Below are 16,742 nucleotides of genomic sequence, written 5' to 3'. Positions count from 1 at the left end.
GCGTGGACCCGAGAGCTGGGCAGGTGTGAATTGTCTTCCAGGAGCTTTGAGTCAGCGGGGGCTGGGCCGTGGGGCGGGCTGCTGTGACGGAGGTCGGAGGTCCTGCTACGCGCTGGCCCTGGCCAGGCTGCAGCAGGAACACACACCTGCTCTTCCTCCCGGTGGCCGGGGTGCGTTTCCCTGTGTGGAGCGGTCGGCGGCTCCCGTGGCCTGAAGTGCGGGGCTAAGAGCTCTTCTCTCATCCCTGGGGGGCTTGCCCAAACCGCTTCCTGAGCCTTGGCGTCTCACCTGCACAGGTGGGGCCCCCTTTGCTCCCAGCACTTCCTTCCACTACTGTTTGGCGACGTCGACATCATACTTGTGCAGCTGGTGTCAGCTTCAAAGCCACTTCACCAGAGAGGACTTTCTGCTCTCTCGGTTTAAATTATGGCTCTTTTGTTGAAGTGACTGCCTCGTTTTATTCTTGTATCCCGGGTTGCTAATGAGAATTCTTATGTCAATCTGATTCTCGTTCACATGCAGGCAGCCTTTGAAAATTCTTCTCTTGGCAGCTTAGAGAATTTCCTCTTTGTTCCTGATGTTCTGCAGGGTCGCTGACACTTTCCCCCCATTTCCCTGCGTGGTGCTCCGTGGGCACCTTCACCGTGTCCCCTCATGCTTTCTTTCCCTCAGGAAATTACAGCCGGGAAGTCTGCACAGCGAGGGCGGCCTTGGGTCCATCTCCCGGTCCGGCTTCCCGTGAGAGGGACACTGCCGTTTGTGGGGCTTCTCTTCAACTCTCCACTTGGTCGTTTCAAAGCCAGAGCTTTCCAGTTCTTCATCTTGGTTTTGCCTGTGAAAAAGTTCATCATAATCTTTTGTTTCATGAGTTAGCCGTTGTCATCGGCCATTCTGTTACTCAGCCTAGTGACACAGCAGTTTATTTCAGACATCAATTTCACGGACAAGGTTCCTCGACGGCTCCTGCTCACTGCTGCTGGCTTGTCCCTCTCTTAGTGAGGACGCTTGGTGTCTCGTCTCAGGGCAGGTCCTGGCTGCCCCCGGAGTCCTGTGCCACCTGCTGTCACTTCTCTTTCACGATATTGCTGCCCTCACACATCTGCTGATGGTTGACTCCAAGCTCACTCTGGTAGTTGGGGTTTCTTGCTAGACTATCAGTGTTCCTCCAAATGTGGCTGTTGTAATAATTTCCTTTCTTTATAAAGATCAGAAAAGGGAATGACCCAGAGATTCAAGGGCCACATGTGTGTGCTGAGCTTGTGCCAACACACAGGTGTCAACCCCCCATTCTTCAGGTGGCTCGGTGGAGCCATCTCAGCTGAGGCATGAGTGTGACAATGACATAGCTCTGTCTGCTACTTATTTTTTTTAAGATTTTTTTTTTTAATTGAGGAATTGGGGGAGGGGAACAGTGTTGGGGAATCGGGGAAGGGGAACAGACAAGTTGCTGTCCTTTTGTTCTTCAGTCTAGTTGTGGAGGACCTCGCTTCACTGGCCCATGTTGGTATTATCATTGTGCTCTTCCCGGGTGAGGCAGATCGGTTGCTGGCCACTGGACGGCAGCTCATGGAGGCTCTTGGCAGCTCACGCCAGCTGCCGGCCACTCACAGTAGCTTATGGCAACCCACTGCAGCTCTGCTGCAGCCTACGCCATTGCCGGCGACTCACAGTAGCCCAGCTCCAGGTTGAGCTGTTGTTCAGCATCTTAGCTGTAGAGGGTGCAGCGTCACTGGCCCTCATGTGGGATCCGAACCGGGGCCCTGCTGCTCAGAGCTGGTGTCCCAAGCCAACTCTTAACCAACGTGCCATTCGGCCGGCCCTGTCTCCTACTTTTTATTGGCACTCACTTTGCTTTTCTCTTTGTTTACTTAAATTTAAATGGACGGTCACCTCCTTTGGACCAGGTTATCCACTTTGGGGATTTCACTGGGGAACCTGTGCCCTTACTTGAGCTTCTCACCCAGCACAGGTGCACATGGAGATTTAGAGAGAAGTAAAGTTAGCGTGGATGTTGGCCTGCATTGTCGATAAATTGGAAGGGACGTGGGCCACGTGTCAGCGTCATACATGTGCTCACAGGAGGAACAGTGCAGCCGCTAAGTGTGTGAGACCACATAAAAATGACAGTGATGTGAAACAGGGTGCCAGTCACCAGAGAAATGAGAGGTTCAGTGAAGGAATCAGGTAATATCTCCTGGAGAGCCCGGTGGGAGGGTGACACCTGGGCAGGTGGGCTGATGGTCAGGGCAGGACAGGCAGAGGGGACAGCGTCAGGAGGAGCTAGGTCCCAGGTCAAGACTGTATTGAGAAGGAGCTTAAAAACGGGATGTTGTTTGTAAGTAAGTTAGCCCATTGGTGGTGTTAAATGTCTTCGGAGAAGGGCAGTGATATAAGTGGGTCTGTGTTTTAAGATAGTTTGGGTGGGTTAGAGTGGGGGGCCTAGGGAGGGGCCGTGGTGTCTCCCCTCAGGATGCCACACTCTGGGCTCCCACCACACCTCTGTCCCCTGCCCAGGACGCCTGAGGGCGAGCCGTGTGGTCCGTCGTCCGCAAAGCTGCAGAGAAGCAGATGAGCACGGAGGCCCCCTGCAAGCGGGAACCCCCACAGGAGGGGGCGCGGCTGGGCTTCCCAGAGCTGGGCAGTGCTCGCATGTCCCCGATGAGAGAGACAGAAACCCAAGATGACCGCTGGCCGGGGCGTGAAAGCTGGGAGGTTCAGTGTGTCGATACTAGAACCAGGAGAGCGTGCAGAATTTCTGGGGAGCAACCATTAGACTGCCCCTGAGCAGGAGCATGTGCTCCGGGGGTAGGGGGGCTCATGCCAAGGAGACAAGGGGACACAGAGAGAGGCCAGGTTAATTCTTCCCAAGTGTGCAAGGCAGACAGAGAGCGGAGAGAGGCCAGGAGGGATGCTTGGCCATGGGACACTTCTCTCTCTGTGTGGACATTAGGGCGCTGAGGGGCAGCAGAGCAGAGGCTGGGGATCTCGGGGAGCCCGGTGTGCCAGGGGACAGACTGGGGCCAGCCAGGGGGATAAGTGGAGAGAGGGACAAATACGTCCCGGAGGAGAGAGCAGGGCAAGGAAGCGAAGAGCCCTGAGAAGAAGGGGTGAGATGCCTGGGGTGGGGTGCTGGGGCTGCAGCTGGGGTGGCGAGGAAGCCCGCGGGAGGGCTGGTGGCACAGACACAGGGGCAGGCTTTCCTCTTGCCATCCCTCCACACGTCACACTGGATCCTGTGCTCAGAGCGAGTCCTGAATGATGCGACTTCTTCCGCAGGGGACTCCGGAGAGAAGGGAGACAAAGGCGCACCAGGACGGCCGGGAAGAGTGGGCCCCACAGGAGAAAAAGGTACCATCTCAGCCCCTCAGGGCCCTGTGCCCGAGGGCACGGCGGGCACGCCGGCTCCTGCCGGCTGTGGGGGAGAACAGGGTGGGGGATGGAGAGGCCCCAGTGCGTGGAGGTCTCAGGAGGGCGGCTGGCCGGCTGTGGAGTAGGGCATGGCCGGGGCTCCTTACACAGTGCTTCCAGGCGCCGCCCGCTGGCTCCAAGAAGGAGGGGCTGCCTGGGAGGTGCATACAGTGGGGTGTGTGTGCGTGTGCAAAACGGGGACCATGTGTGGGTATTACATGTGTAAGTGCAATTGTGAGGGTGTGCAGACAACTAGGAAGGTGTGCAAAGGAGAGCGCACAGACAGCAGGCGTGTGGTTACCCAGCGGCTCCCGCTTGAAGCCAGCGAGCCCAGCTGCTCTGAGTCTGTCCCCCCCCCCTCCGCCCCGCCGCCTGCTGGGCTGTGCCAAGCGCACAGGAGCCACATCAAGGCTGTGAAGTCGGTACACAGTAACCACAGATGTTTAATAAATGCCGTTGTTAACAGTAGGATACACTCACTTTTACTTCTTTAAATGTTTTTTACACAGTCATTAAAATCTGTCTATAGAAGTGCTTTGTCGAAGTTTTCACCGTGTTCTATGAGAATATAGACTACAGTTTATCAGCCAATCCCCAACCAATCTCGTAACATTGGGGAGTTAGGCCGTTTCCAGTTTTAAAAAATTATTTTAACAACATAAATAAAGGCCATTGAACATATATTTTTAAACCCATGGACTTTAAAAAAAATCTCTTTGAGGTGTGATTTACACCTCCTTGTGAAGTGAACCTCGCAGTGAGTTTGACAGCTGTGTACACCTGTGGGACCCTTGTCACATTCGAGACCCAGAGCACTGTATCCCTCCGTCAACCATAGGTGCTGACTTTTGTTTCTTATTTTTCAATTTACTCATAAAAATGATTTTTAACAATATGAGGAGTGATAAAAAAATATGATGAATGTTTAAATAAAAAAAGTTTATTCCAGTAAAAGACACATGGCCATTAATCCCCTTCAAAATACTCCCCCTTGCTTTGAACACACTTATCCCATCGTTCTTGCCAGTTTCTGAAGCAGCTCTGGAAGTCCTCTTTCGTGAGTGTCTTTAGTTGCGCTGTCATGGCTGCCTCGATGTCCTGAATCATTTTGACTTTGCGGAAGAGCCAGAAGTCGCATGGTGCCAGATGTGGTGAATCAAGTGGATGAGGACACACCATGATGTTTTTATTTGACAGAAATTGCCTTATACCAGAAATGATGTGTGACATGGAGCCTTTCCATTGTGATCACAAAACACGGTGACTGCTGCTGCCGAGTGCCATCCAATGGAAAGGCAGGATCTTCAATACGGGAAGTGTGTCGAATCTTAGTAACAGTGTGTGACAAGTTTCAACTTGTTCAGTGCAGTCAGTCGGGTGTGAGTTACGGTTGAGAGAAGGTGTGTTTTAAAGTGTGCCGTAAATCATCCTCCAACATGACAATGCCCCGTGTCACACATTGCTTCTGGTATACGGCAATTATTCTGGTAATAATTTTTTTTATTTAAACATTCACCGTATGTTTGATCACACCTCGTAAATGAACTGTTCTCACAGTTCAAAGTATTCACAGAGGACGGTCACCTCCCCGTCCCGGCCCTGCAGCCATCCTCCCACCCACAGCCCCTGGCAGGTTGGTTCATCTTTGGAGTTATCTTATGGACTGACAAGCACATTCATACGCGCTTGCTTCCCTGTTGAGAGCTGCGTGATACACACGTGTTCCGCCCTTCCCACTTAGCTGTGCGTCTTGGAAGCTATTCTGCGTGAGAGACGCTCCCCTCGCCCTTTCCCACAGTGCGAATTCATCGCACTTTTATCCAACTGCTCCCCTGCTCTTGGGGTTTACGTTTTCCTGGGGGTTTGCTGCAGCAAACAGTCTTGTATTTGTCACTTTTTAATGTGTGAGTGTAGCTTGAAGATAAATGCCTAGCCATGTAGTCTCCAGATCCAGATGCTCGTGCACTTGACATTTCGGTAGATAATACCCTCCAAACGGGCTGAATCAGTTTGCAGCAGCCCCCAACACCCTCCGACCCCGAGGCCACCACGGAGTGGAGTGAAACGCCCCATGGCGTGGGTCCACTTGGCATCCCTCATTATGAAGGAAGTGAGGTCATTTTTTTCAAGTGTTCAGCAGTCCTTTGTATTTCTTTTCTGCCTTATGTCCTTTTTTGGGATTGTCTTTCTGTCTTTTTGAAGCCTTTTTTGGGTTCGTCTTGATGCATAAGATACTTTGCACTTATATTTCCCGGGCATGTCTCTGAATATTTCCTTAGAGTTGCCAGAAGTGGCATTTGAACTTTAAAGGTTGTCGGTGCAGCTTCTATGCCCGCCCACCTCTGCCTGCGCTAATGCACAGTCTCCCCGTCCTTCTCACGTTCCCTCGGAAAACACAGGGGCCCGGAAGGCAGGGACATGTGGGGCCTGGCTCCCCGGGCGCCTGTGAGAAACAGCACAGCCAGGGTATCAGGACAGAGGCCGCACGGCTGAGCCAGGGGAGGATGGCTGACCAGGAGCACGGAGGGTGGTGCCATAGGCAGCTCTGAGCTCGTTTTCTCATCTGTTGGGGGCGGGCAGTGACTTAGCCGCTTCATAAAGCTCTGGGTCACGATAAGCTAAAACCGCTGTAGTCTAAAGGGCTTATTATCACTATACGTCTTATGAAAGTGCTGAAGGTACAGCATGCTACTTATTGTGTTATTGAACTAATGACATTTACACAATGATGAAATGGGTATTCCTCTGTTCACACTGGGAAGTGGACACCTGCCCTAGTCTAGATGGTCGCTAATTCATTTTCGTGACACCATCTCACTGATGTGTTTTCAAAGTAACGATGTTTGAGCTCCGCATACAAATGGCAGTAACGCCTGATTTCAAGTTGACACAGACGCTTCTCTGCTCTCAACTCTGTCACCTCTTATCGCTGATGGTTAGCTCAGCCATTTCTCTCAGCATCATCATTCTCTCTTATTCTCACTGTCGAAAAGGTGATGCCAGCGTGTGGGGACCACCAAAGCTCTCGCTTATCACACCGTCTAAATCGAGAATGGACACTGCTGGGCACTCTGCAGCCCAACCCATTGCATTTTCCCATCATCTAACTACTAAATTGGACACTGTCAGGTGCCCCGTGCTTGTGGGACGCACCCTGGAGCCCCGCAGGGCCCAGTAGGGGAGGCAGGTGAGTGGCTGCAGGAGGGCACATGGACGGGGTTCGTTCTCAGGGTCTGCTGAGCCGGAGGCCCTCCTCCGCCGGTCGCCTGGTGGGTCTTCAGCAGCATGTGTGCGCGGGAGCCAGTGGGGCGCGAGTTACAGTGCAGCCTCGCTTCTGGGACGGCTGGGGTGCAGCAGGCCCACCAGGATGCCCCCAGGAGGTACTGATCCTGTGGGGTGCCACGGCCTGGGCTGCAGGTCCGCCTGGAGGACCCGGACGCCCTCCACCCGGGTGCCCTTCTCACCTCAGCTCCCCTGGGGCCTGGCTGATTTGCTGGGTGTTGGGGGGTCTCCGTCAGCGAGCAGCCCCCTGCCGGGAGCACAAAAGGCTGCAGGAGAAGTGCATGCAAGCTGACAACGTAACAGACAAGCCACAGCGCAGGCAGAGGCCTCCTGCTGTCCTTTGTCCCTGATTGAAATAGGAATAATTTCCCGTTTCTAGCCCACACAGCCGTGTGGAAAGAGTACAGAGCTGGCTTTGCTGACACAAGCTGCTAAGTGTGTCATCTCAGCTTTCAGGCTTCTGGTCCCCAGACACGCAACTAAGACAAGATTCGGGCGGCTGCGAGCCCTGCATTCCGGAGCTGGGACTCCCCTGGCACGCGGAGGTGGAGGGCGCCCGAGTCAGTGATGGGCTCCTGGGCTCTGTGATGCCGCGTTATCCTCTGTTAAAAATCGCTGAGGATGCTCAATTCCAAGTGCTCTTTGTGCCCCGTCTCCACTTCAAAGGACTGTGTGACATCTTCATTAAAATTAATAAGAATCACCTGCCGCTGTGAGCGCTCCGCTCCTCGTGGTGTCTGGAGGGCGAGTGCGTGCTGTGCAGGTTCATTAGTGGCTGGGACGCGGAGGGGCCGTCGCCTCTGCTCCCCGCCCTCTGGGGGCCTCCACAGCGGCCCCTGAATGTAAAGGGACAGGATCTCAGAGTGTCTTGTGCATTTCCCATCAGCTCACACAACCCGGGTGGGGGGCGAGGGGGCGGGTTTGCCTGCGTTTTGTGAATATCTTCTTGTCGTTGGAGGAGCTAGACACCTTGGAAGCGGGACAGGCAGCCAAGCTCCTGTCCTTCCGTTCTCCTCAGAGGACCTCTGGGCTTGCAGCCACACTGCTTTTCTGCCCACAGGCTGGTTTCTGAGCCTCGTGGGCAAGAAAAACATGTCCGCTCCGTAAAGCCCTTGGGGTGCCACAACGCAGAAAACGGTCACAGTCGCAGGGGATTTAATGCTCCTCACCTTTATCTTCCCAACACCCCCCAAAGACACAGTGTTCCCGTTAGAAGCAACAGCCCACAGCAGCGGCAGGGCTCAGGGTGTGGCTGTCGCCGTGGGCGGCGCGTGTGCTGTGGGCGGGGGTCTGGGTGCCAGCCTGGCTCATGCTCCCAGCTCCCCACCCTGTGTGGGTGAGGATGAGGTGCACGTGTGCACATGGCGTGTGCGTTTGCTTTTGTGTCTGTGTGTGTGTGTGTGTGTGTGTGTGTGTATAATGTGGGTGTACAGTGTGTGTATATATGTGTATTGTGTGAATACCGTGCATATATGTATGTGTATTGTATGTATTGTGTGTGTATATGTGTGTGTATGTGTGTGTATGTGTGTCTGTATATGTGTGTGTATGTGTGCGCGTGTGTGTATATGTGTGTATGCATGTATTGTGTGTATGTGTGTATATGCATGCGTGTATTGCATGTATTGTGCATGTGTATGTATATTATGTGTGTACATGTGTATGTATGTATTATGTGCGTATATGTGTGTGTATTGTGTTTGTGTGTATATGTGTGTATGTGTATTGCATGTATTGTGCGTGTGTGCGCGCGCCTGTGTGAATTGCCCAGCACCAGCACGGCCCGCTGCAGGGGCTCAGCAAACGGCAGCTGCTCTCACTCAGCTCCATCGGAGCTGGACCGTTTGGCGTGGGAGCTGTGTCCAGCAGGCCCACTGTCCCCAGCACCCACCCTTCCCTATAGAGGTCTTCCTGTCAGGCCATCGGGGCGTGTTGGGGACCAGGTCCTGTGACATCGAGGGTCCAGAGTGGTGCCATGTAGAGGGGACCCTGGTCTAGGACGGGGGCGCTGAGCAGGGCCTGGTGAGGTGGGGTGCCTGGCAGCCTCCAGGGCTCTCCCTGGCCGGGGCCGGGGCCTGGCCGACACAGGGGAGCCAGCCCGGGGGCTGTGGGGCTGCCTGGCTCTCTCTGGCTTTTCAGGCACCCGTCCGCTACCTTCTGGGCTGGGGAGGCCTTGATGCCTTCAGGCCTGGCTCCTGGCTCCTGACGGTAGTCTGTGGGGAACCACGCTGGTGTGGGAACCGCCCCACAGCCAGGGGCAGGGTTTGGACCTACCTGCTGTGTGCCCAGTGACCGTGGCGTGAGCACCACTCTGATGCCACTTTATAGATGAGAAGCTGACGCCGAGAGGAGCGCACTTGTCCGAGGTGGTGACCCTTTGGCGGAACAAAGACAGATTGGAGCATGTCCCGAGGCAGAGGCAGCCAGGCTGGGGAAGGGCCCTCAGCCGGGTGAGAGGACGTTTGAGAGAGAAATGCTTTTAAATGTTTGGAGGGCTGTCTTGTGGGTTAAATGGCTTTGCCTTTGTCTGGCGCGGGAAACTGGGACGCTGGGGACATGGAGCGGCAGAGTTCAGGCTCCTCCAAGCCGACGAAGGACAAGCTTCCATGACCGCAGCTGTCTCTAGCTGGTCTCGCAGGGCGCGGGGCACCCAGGGGAGGGGGCTGGTGTCAGGCCTGGGACCCGCCAGCCCCGCTGGATGTCCTGTATGCCCTTCAGGGACGCCCCTTCATCACATCCTACGGCAGAATTTAGCGTTTCCCCATCACTATTTCCTTTTCTGATGCAGGATCACCAATAGGGTGAGCGCATTGATTAATTGATTAGTTGACTGACTGATTAATTGGAAATGTTTGTTCTCTTTCTCTCTCACTGCTGTGACATTTTGCTGTAAGAGAATTAATCAGGTTGAAATAGGGTCATGACTGACCCAGAAAGGATATATTCTGTCAACCGCTTTGGCAGGAAAGGGCCATTCAGGTGACTGAACCAGAGCTGGGCCACCCCAGGGGCCCAGGACACGTCCAGATGAGTCAGGGCTGACGAGGGTGAGACAGAGGAGCTCAAACAGGAATGAGGGGCTCGGGGCCTTCCTGGGGGTCTTAGGCTCAGGCCCTCCACTTCCTTCCCTCCAGAGGCCTCTCCCTGGCTTCCCCAGGACCCACTGTTTCTAGAACAATGGGGTTCCAGGTGGGTCTACAGTTGCAGTCACACATAGACACATCCATGGGAAATTATACAATTGCGTCACAGTTGGCATCTTTCCCCAGTTTTCTCCGGGCACTTGCTGGTTATTTGTCGGTTTGCTTTGCGGCCTGTGGTCACCCTGGCAGACGGGCAGGAGTGGCCGTCAAGGGTGTAAGAGCTCTTTGTGGGAGAAAAACAGCGTGGAGGTTGTCTGCACTGACTTGATTCGTTCTGTCAGTAGGTGAGGGCGGCCGCTCTCCGTCTCAGTCCCATGAGCACAGCAGACAGGCTTACACGTGAGAGCCCCTTCTGTGCCGTCCTGTTGTGAGAGTGGGACAGGTGAGGGGCAGGTGGGGTGGTGGGGCTTGTCACAGCACCAGGCGTGTGAGGATGCGTTCCCGGAGCTGTTGGCCCCTCCTGCAGCTTCGTATTTGAAGAATTCAGATCGGAGGGCACACCTGCAAATGCAGCAAGAGAAGCCCACATCCGAGTGGGCACAGGTGGCCGAGGTCCTGAGGAGCTCGCTTGGTTTGGCCGGGGGCAGGAATAGAGCTGGGGGGCTGTCCTGCTGGGATGGGGGAGACCGCCCTCTCTTCTCTTACACACGGAGTGAAGGGCGGCCTTGGGTGCGGCCAGGACTTAGCGATGCGCCAATTGGCCTCCTTCGTTCTGTAGTGTGTGTGACTTTTCGGGGAAGTGTGCTCCTTAGGCGAATCTATCAACAGGTGACTGTGAGGAAGCTTCCGGTATCAGTTACGTACATGACCTTGAAGATAGGAAGAGCTCTGATGCGTTGGTGTCCTCGTGTGTGTGAGCATGTACGCGCATGTGTGTGTGTGTGTGTGTGTGTGTGTGTGTGTGTGTGTGTGATGTGAATGGGAGGGATATGGCGTTACCTGTGCATCAACCAACTTCAATCTTGTTTTCTACAGGAGACATGGGGGACAAAGGACAGAAAGGCAGTGTGGGCCGCCATGGAAAAATCGGTCCCATTGGTTCTAAAGGTATTTCCGGTGCGCCCTCGCCTCGCGTTCCCTTCCAGGCTCACACTTGGCCCGGAGAACGACAGCAGACGGGACCGTCTTGCCCGGAGGCCCGGCTTATTTTTGTGTGCTTTATACGGGACAAATTCTGCCGCACTGTTTGCGTTCTGCGAGTGGTCCGAGTCAGCTGCTGGCCTGGCCGAGTCCCCTGCCCTTCAGGGTTCAAGTGCTCCCCACTTCCCTAGGTGGTCAGGATCAGGGACTGGTGGGCCTGGCAGGACTCGCACCTCCTTAACGAGTTTAATTAACGCCTGGGGCCCATTTGAGGAGCAGCAGGGCTGTGCCCGGGGCTGTGCTGTCCACTCCCAGCTCTCGTGTTGTGGCCTCACTGTGACTGTGGGGTGGTTCTCGGTGACAGCGAGGCCCAGCAGGACAGCAGCAGCTCCAGTGACAACGTGCCTGCCTCACAGCTGGTCTGACCCGCACGGCCGGGAGTGGAGGGCAGGTCAGGGATTGAGACCCAGGGCGGCTCAGGGTCGGCTCAGAACCACACACCCCCTCCTGCCATTGTGACTCAGTCAGCAGGTGTTTTCTGAGCCCCCGGTTTGTCCCTCAGAAGGGCACGGCGGGGTGCAGGAGGCAAGGAGCCCCAGTCCCTGAGCTCAGTGAGTGAGCCACCTGGGGAGGTCTACTGGCAGGTCCTGTCCTCGGTGCCGGAAAGGAGACAGAGGCTGGGAGGGCCCATTGGGGGGGGGGAGCAGAGCTGCTGGACGTCCACCAGGAACAAAGGGGAGATGGGCTGTCTGTCCAGTGCTGGGGCCGCGTCTGGTGCCTCATCAGCTGGCCTGGGGGCTGAGCCGTGGTCACGGACCTGCCCCAGCCCGGCCGGGCCCCGGCAGGAAGGGCCCTTGGCCAGGAGTGAGGCAGAGCGTGTGGCCAGCCGGGCTCAGCGGCCGCCTCTCCTGGCAAGTCTGTGGGAAGCACCTGCCCCGGGACGGCTGGCTCATTACAGGGCACAGAGGGTTCATGGAGTGACGAGGAATACACGCTTTAAAAAATGGAAATACTCAATATTCACTGTGGTGAAATATTTGTGACATAAACATTGCCATTTAAACTGTTTTAAGTGTAACTCAGTGGTACTGAGTATGTTTGCAGTGCCGTGAAGCCATCATCACTGTCTATTCCCAAAACGTTTTCTCTACCCCAAGGGGACACTGTGTCATGAAGCAATAACGTGCCATCTCTCCTCTCCTGCTGCTGGTGACCTCTGTTCCGCGCTCTGTCGCTATGAATTGGCCTCTTGTCGACACTTCACATGAATGCAGTCAGGCCAGGCCTGTCCACTTAGAGGAGTGTCTTCAAGGTCCAGCCATGCTGAGCGTGTCAGTCTCCTTCCTTCCTGAGGCTGAAGGCTATTCCAGGGCACGGATGGAGCAGGTTCAGTCGCCCACGCCACTGCTGATGGACACTTGGTTGTTTGCACCTCTGGCTGCTGTGGACAGTGCCGTGGATGTTGACGCAGAGTAGGGATGTGCTCTGGGTAGAGCTCAGCGCCGCCCCAAGGGACAGCTCGCCCAAACACTGCCGTGGGGCTGAGCTGAGTTGATGTGCTTCTCCCTGAGAGTCCCATCCTGGTCCTTGTCAAGCTGACTCTCAGTCATTTCCATGCCCTGATGCTGACCAAGGGACACAAAGGAGTTGCCTGGACGGACACTGCCAGGTGTGTCCCTCCCCGGCCGGAGAAACACGAATCTGTGGATGTAGGAGCCACGGCCCATCGGCTGTCCCTTGGCTGTCCCTGGCTGTCCCTGTCCAGCGGAGATGCCTGTGCTTGAGGAATACTCATGGGATGCTACGGAAACACTTGCTCCTAACTGTGCAGTAGCCAGAAAGCTTTGCGGCCATGATTTTGTTCAACAAACTTGTTTTAGAAGTTGAGGGCAGTGGAGGGGCTGAGTGGCTAGTGGCCTGCCCCATCGAAAGGGAGGCTGGAGCCGGGTCTGCTGGGGCTGTGCCCTCTGTGCTGCACATGGCCTCTCTGTTGGGGACAGGAAGGACTCAGATTGCAGCATGACTGTGAGAACCTTTTACTCCATTTGGGTTAGAAAACCTCTGTGGCCCACTTGGCGCTCAGATCACGTGCCCTGTCTGAATTTTCCTGCCGTGATGAGGGACATGGAGAGAATGGCGCCAGATTTGGTTGCTACTTACTCATGGTGTTGAGGACTCGTGACATGCCACCTGCTCAGGGCTTCATGACACGTCCGCATCCTCCCGACTGGCTTAAAGGATTGTCCGATCCGTTCTAGGATCCCCTGAAATGTACACATGTCCATCACACACACGGAACTGAAGAATTAGTTGTCTATAGAACAAAACTCCTGTGGCTCTGGAGAAACCCAGGGTGTCACACATGGAAGAAATGACACTGTTCACCTTGACACTTTGAACTCATGAAATGCGTCCCGTCTCCGCTTGTTGACTTTAACCTTGCTTTTCTTTTTCAGGTGAAAAAGGAGATTCTGGTGACATAGGACCCCCTGGCCCTAATGGAGAACCTGGTATGGTCTAAAGGGTCCAAGGATTTTAAAAATACGAATTAAAAATTGCACTTTTGAGAACAGTGTCACTCACAAGGTGAAACCGCACTGGCTGGGAAGCGGAACACATGAGGCTGATGTGTACCCTCCTTGTCTGTTGCTCCCTCGTGTATCCCGCTCCTCCTTACGATTGCACCCCGCTTGCCGACTGTGTGTGCCCACATCCCAGACACACCGTCCTGAAGCACGCGCGGGCCTCGCCCTGAGCTCCCTGGGTACACAGGGTGTCCCCCTTCCTCTGACCCCCCAACTTCTGAGAAAAGCACACTGTACTTTCTGGATATTTCCCTCACTCAGGTCATCCTTGCAGCCAACTCCCCACGACCCCTCCTCTACCCCACGTGCATGCCAGCACGGCCCATGTCTACACCCAAGTCTGCTCTGCACTTGGAGGTGTCATAGGCTCCGTCAGCTCAGCGCACCCCTCTTCCCAGCCCAGCTCAGCAGTGGCTCCGCTCCCACTGAGTCACTCAAACAGGGACCTGGGGTCTCCCCTGACTCCTGCTCACCCCCACGTCCAGTCACTGGTCCTGTTGGTTGTGCTGCCGCCGTTTTCCTGCTGCGCTTTGTCTTCTCTGCAGCACCGTGTCCATCCTGAGCCGAGCCACCGCTGGCCTCTCTCAGCTTCTGTCACGGTCCCTCCGCTGCTCTCTCCTTCCGTTCTTCCTTCCCCCGCCAACCAGATGCTGCCCCTGGCTCCCCTGCCAAAGCCCTCGCTGCTGCTGCTGCCGGCCTTCAGGATAGAGCATGCAGCGCCTGCACGGCTGCAGGCCTGCGGCGGCTCGGATGACAGCTGTGTGCTGGGGAGGGGTGCCCGCTTCCCTCTGAGCCCAGCCCCTCGGTGAGTCTGCACGTAACACACCTGGTCTCTGCAGGTGTCCCGTGCGAGTGCAGCCAGCTGCGGAAGGCCATCGGGGAGATGGATAACCAGGTCACCCAGCTGACCGCCGAGCTCAAGTTCATAAAAAACGGTATGTCCCCTTCGGCGCTTCCCTGGGCCCGCGCCCGCCTGCGTGCGTGTCCGCCCCGCCCGTGGGGCGCCCCTGGCATGTTTACAGACGCGCCAGCGCTCACCTTGCAGCACTGCCCTCCCCCGCAGCCGTTGCCGGCGTGCGCGAGACGGAGAGCAAGCTCTACCTGCTGGTGAAGGAGGAGAAGAGGTACGCGGACGCGCAGCTGTCCTGCCAGGGCCGCGGGGGCACGCTGAGCATGCCCAAGGACGAGGCCACCAACAGCCTGATGGCCGCCTACATCGCGCAGGCCGGCCTGGCCCGCGTCTTCATCGGCATCAACGACCTGGAGCGGGAGGGCGCGTTCGTCTACGCGGACCGCTCCCCCATGCAGACCTTCCACAAGTGGCGCGGCGGCGAGCCCAACAACGCCTACGAGGACGAGGACTGCGTGGAGATGGAGGCCTCGGGGGGCTGGAACGACGTGGCCTGCCACATCACCATGCACTTCATGTGCGAGTTCGACAAGGAGCACGTGTGACGCCGGCCGGCCGCGGAGTGCAGAGCTCGGGCAGCGCGGCCGCGCGGGCGCCCGGGGCCGTGTTCTCTGAACCTCGGGGAGCCGGTGTGCTTAGGAGGAAACGCTTCTGGGCATCCCTTCTGAAGGAGCAGTTTTCTTACTTGTATTGTAGCCAAATGTTCACTATGTCATGATTACGCAGGGCTGCTGCTGCCTTTGTCCAAACTACCAAATGAAACCCTGAGATGTGACAACAGTTAGGACGGCCGTGGTGTCGTCTCACGAAACCGTCTTCCTTTTAACTTCCATAGGAAGAGAACCCACTCGTGACAACACTGACCAGTGTTCCTGGAGTTTATACTAAAATACACATTCCTTTTCACTATTAGCCAAGTAGGAATAATTTTGCTTTGCTGCAAACCCAGATTTCAGGAAAAACAAAAATAAATACTCCAACCTTGACAGCTTCGTGTGTGGTGTTTTATTCTCCTAATGTTCTCAATGGCTGTATTCGTTATCTATTTGCTGTACCCCACATCACCCCAAACGCAGGGGCTTGTGACAAAATCGTCTCTACCTGACCAGCTCCAGGCAGCTGTGTTGGTGGATAGGATCCAGCCCCTCTGGCCGCTGGATGGACGCCTCAGGCCCTCACCACACGGCCTCTCCATCGGGCAGCTGCCCCAGAGCCACTAAGAGAGCCAGCGTGACAGAAAGACATTCACGCCTTCTGTCACCTCACCTGGGCGGTGGCGTCCCCTTGCTGTGGCTGCGTTCTTTTCATAGGGAGAGTCACCAGGTCCAGACTGCACGCTCGGAGCTTCTGGCGCAGCAGCAGGTAAGCTGACCACTGAGTTAAAATTCATAAAAAACGGTATGTTCCTTCTGGTGCTTTCCCTGCCCCGCCCGCCTGGAGTAGAGATGATATCCCCTCGAGGGAGGGCCCGCCTGCTCCCCATCCACTGCAGAAGGCCCAGGCTCCCCAAGATCGAGGGGCCTCTCCTGTAAGTGCCCCTGCCTGTGCGGCTGTCCCTGGGTCCTTCGTGTGCCCAGTGGGGACTGGGGCTCTGGCCTCTCTGGGTGCTGCTATTTCCGCTGAAAGCAGAGGGGCCGAAGCAGCAGACCCGGCCCCAGATTCCTGCTGGAGCCCCACAGCCACCCCCGGGCCGGGCTGGGTGCGGCAGGGACGACAGCTGTCACTCCCTGCCCTGCGCTGGCCTAGGACAGCGCCTCCCCCCTGCCCAGGGCCGACCCTGTGCCAGGGGGCGGGGGAGGCCAGCTAACCCAGGTGGTGGCTCAGGTGGGTGGGTGGCCTGGGAGGATCCCAGCAGGGAGGGGCTGAGCCTGGACTCCCCCTGCCCCTCGGGCACCCCGCTGCACCACCCAGAGTCCCTGTCCCCTGCAGGCTCCTCTCCTGTCGTGGGGACCCCAACTCCCCTGTGAAATCAGAGGGAGAGGAGCCAGCCTCCTCTTGTCCCCCACCCCAGCCCCCGCCGGCTTTTCTCAGAGGAAGCTGAGTTAATAGCACACTCAAGAAGGCACCCTGCCCTTGTTTGCCCGAGGGCCAAACACGCTGTAGGATGTGAGTGTTTTGTAGCATATCTAATGGGATGTAAACAATGGGGTGTGAAGTCAGAATAAATCCCCGACTCTTGGGAAGAGCCTGCTGTGTAGCCAGCAGGTCTGGGGTGCAGGTTGGGAGGGGAGGGGCGGAGGACAGAGCGGGTTTGTTAGGTGCTGCCGTGAGCCAGGACCCAGGGCGCTCTGTGAATGTGGCTGAGACCAGTGGGTGGCCAGACACAGCCTGGGG

The 16,742-nt window shown here is 56.2% G+C and overlaps 1 protein-coding gene across 2 annotated transcripts in view; it reads left to right on the top strand.

The window, feature by feature from the left end:
- The window catches only part of COLEC11 (collectin subfamily member 11), a 32,016-nt gene extending 16,629 nt beyond the window's left edge, over window positions 1–15,387 (top strand). For both annotated transcript variants that reach the window (XM_019646271.1, XM_019646270.1), the window contains exons 3-7: window positions 3,277–3,348; window positions 10,809–10,880; window positions 13,370–13,423; window positions 14,338–14,433; window positions 14,562–15,387. In XM_019646271.1, coding sequence (XP_019501816.1) covers window positions 3,277–3,348; window positions 10,809–10,880; window positions 13,370–13,423; window positions 14,338–14,433; window positions 14,562–14,953 — 686 coding nt within the window. In that variant the 3' untranslated portion in view covers window positions 14,954–15,387. The remainder of the gene's footprint in view (window positions 1–3,276; window positions 3,349–10,808; window positions 10,881–13,369; window positions 13,424–14,337; window positions 14,434–14,561) is intronic.
- The last annotated feature ends 1,355 nt before the right edge of the window (window positions 15,388–16,742 follow it).

The sequence above is a fragment of the Hipposideros armiger genome, unplaced genomic scaffold (genome assembly GCF_001890085.2).
Source record: "Hipposideros armiger isolate ML-2016 unplaced genomic scaffold, ASM189008v1 scaffold_100, whole genome shotgun sequence".
Classification (NCBI taxonomy): domain Eukaryota; kingdom Metazoa; phylum Chordata; class Mammalia; order Chiroptera; family Hipposideridae; genus Hipposideros; species Hipposideros armiger.
The sequence above is the reverse complement of the archived record's forward strand: the minus strand, read 5'-3'. Positions and strand labels throughout refer to the sequence as shown.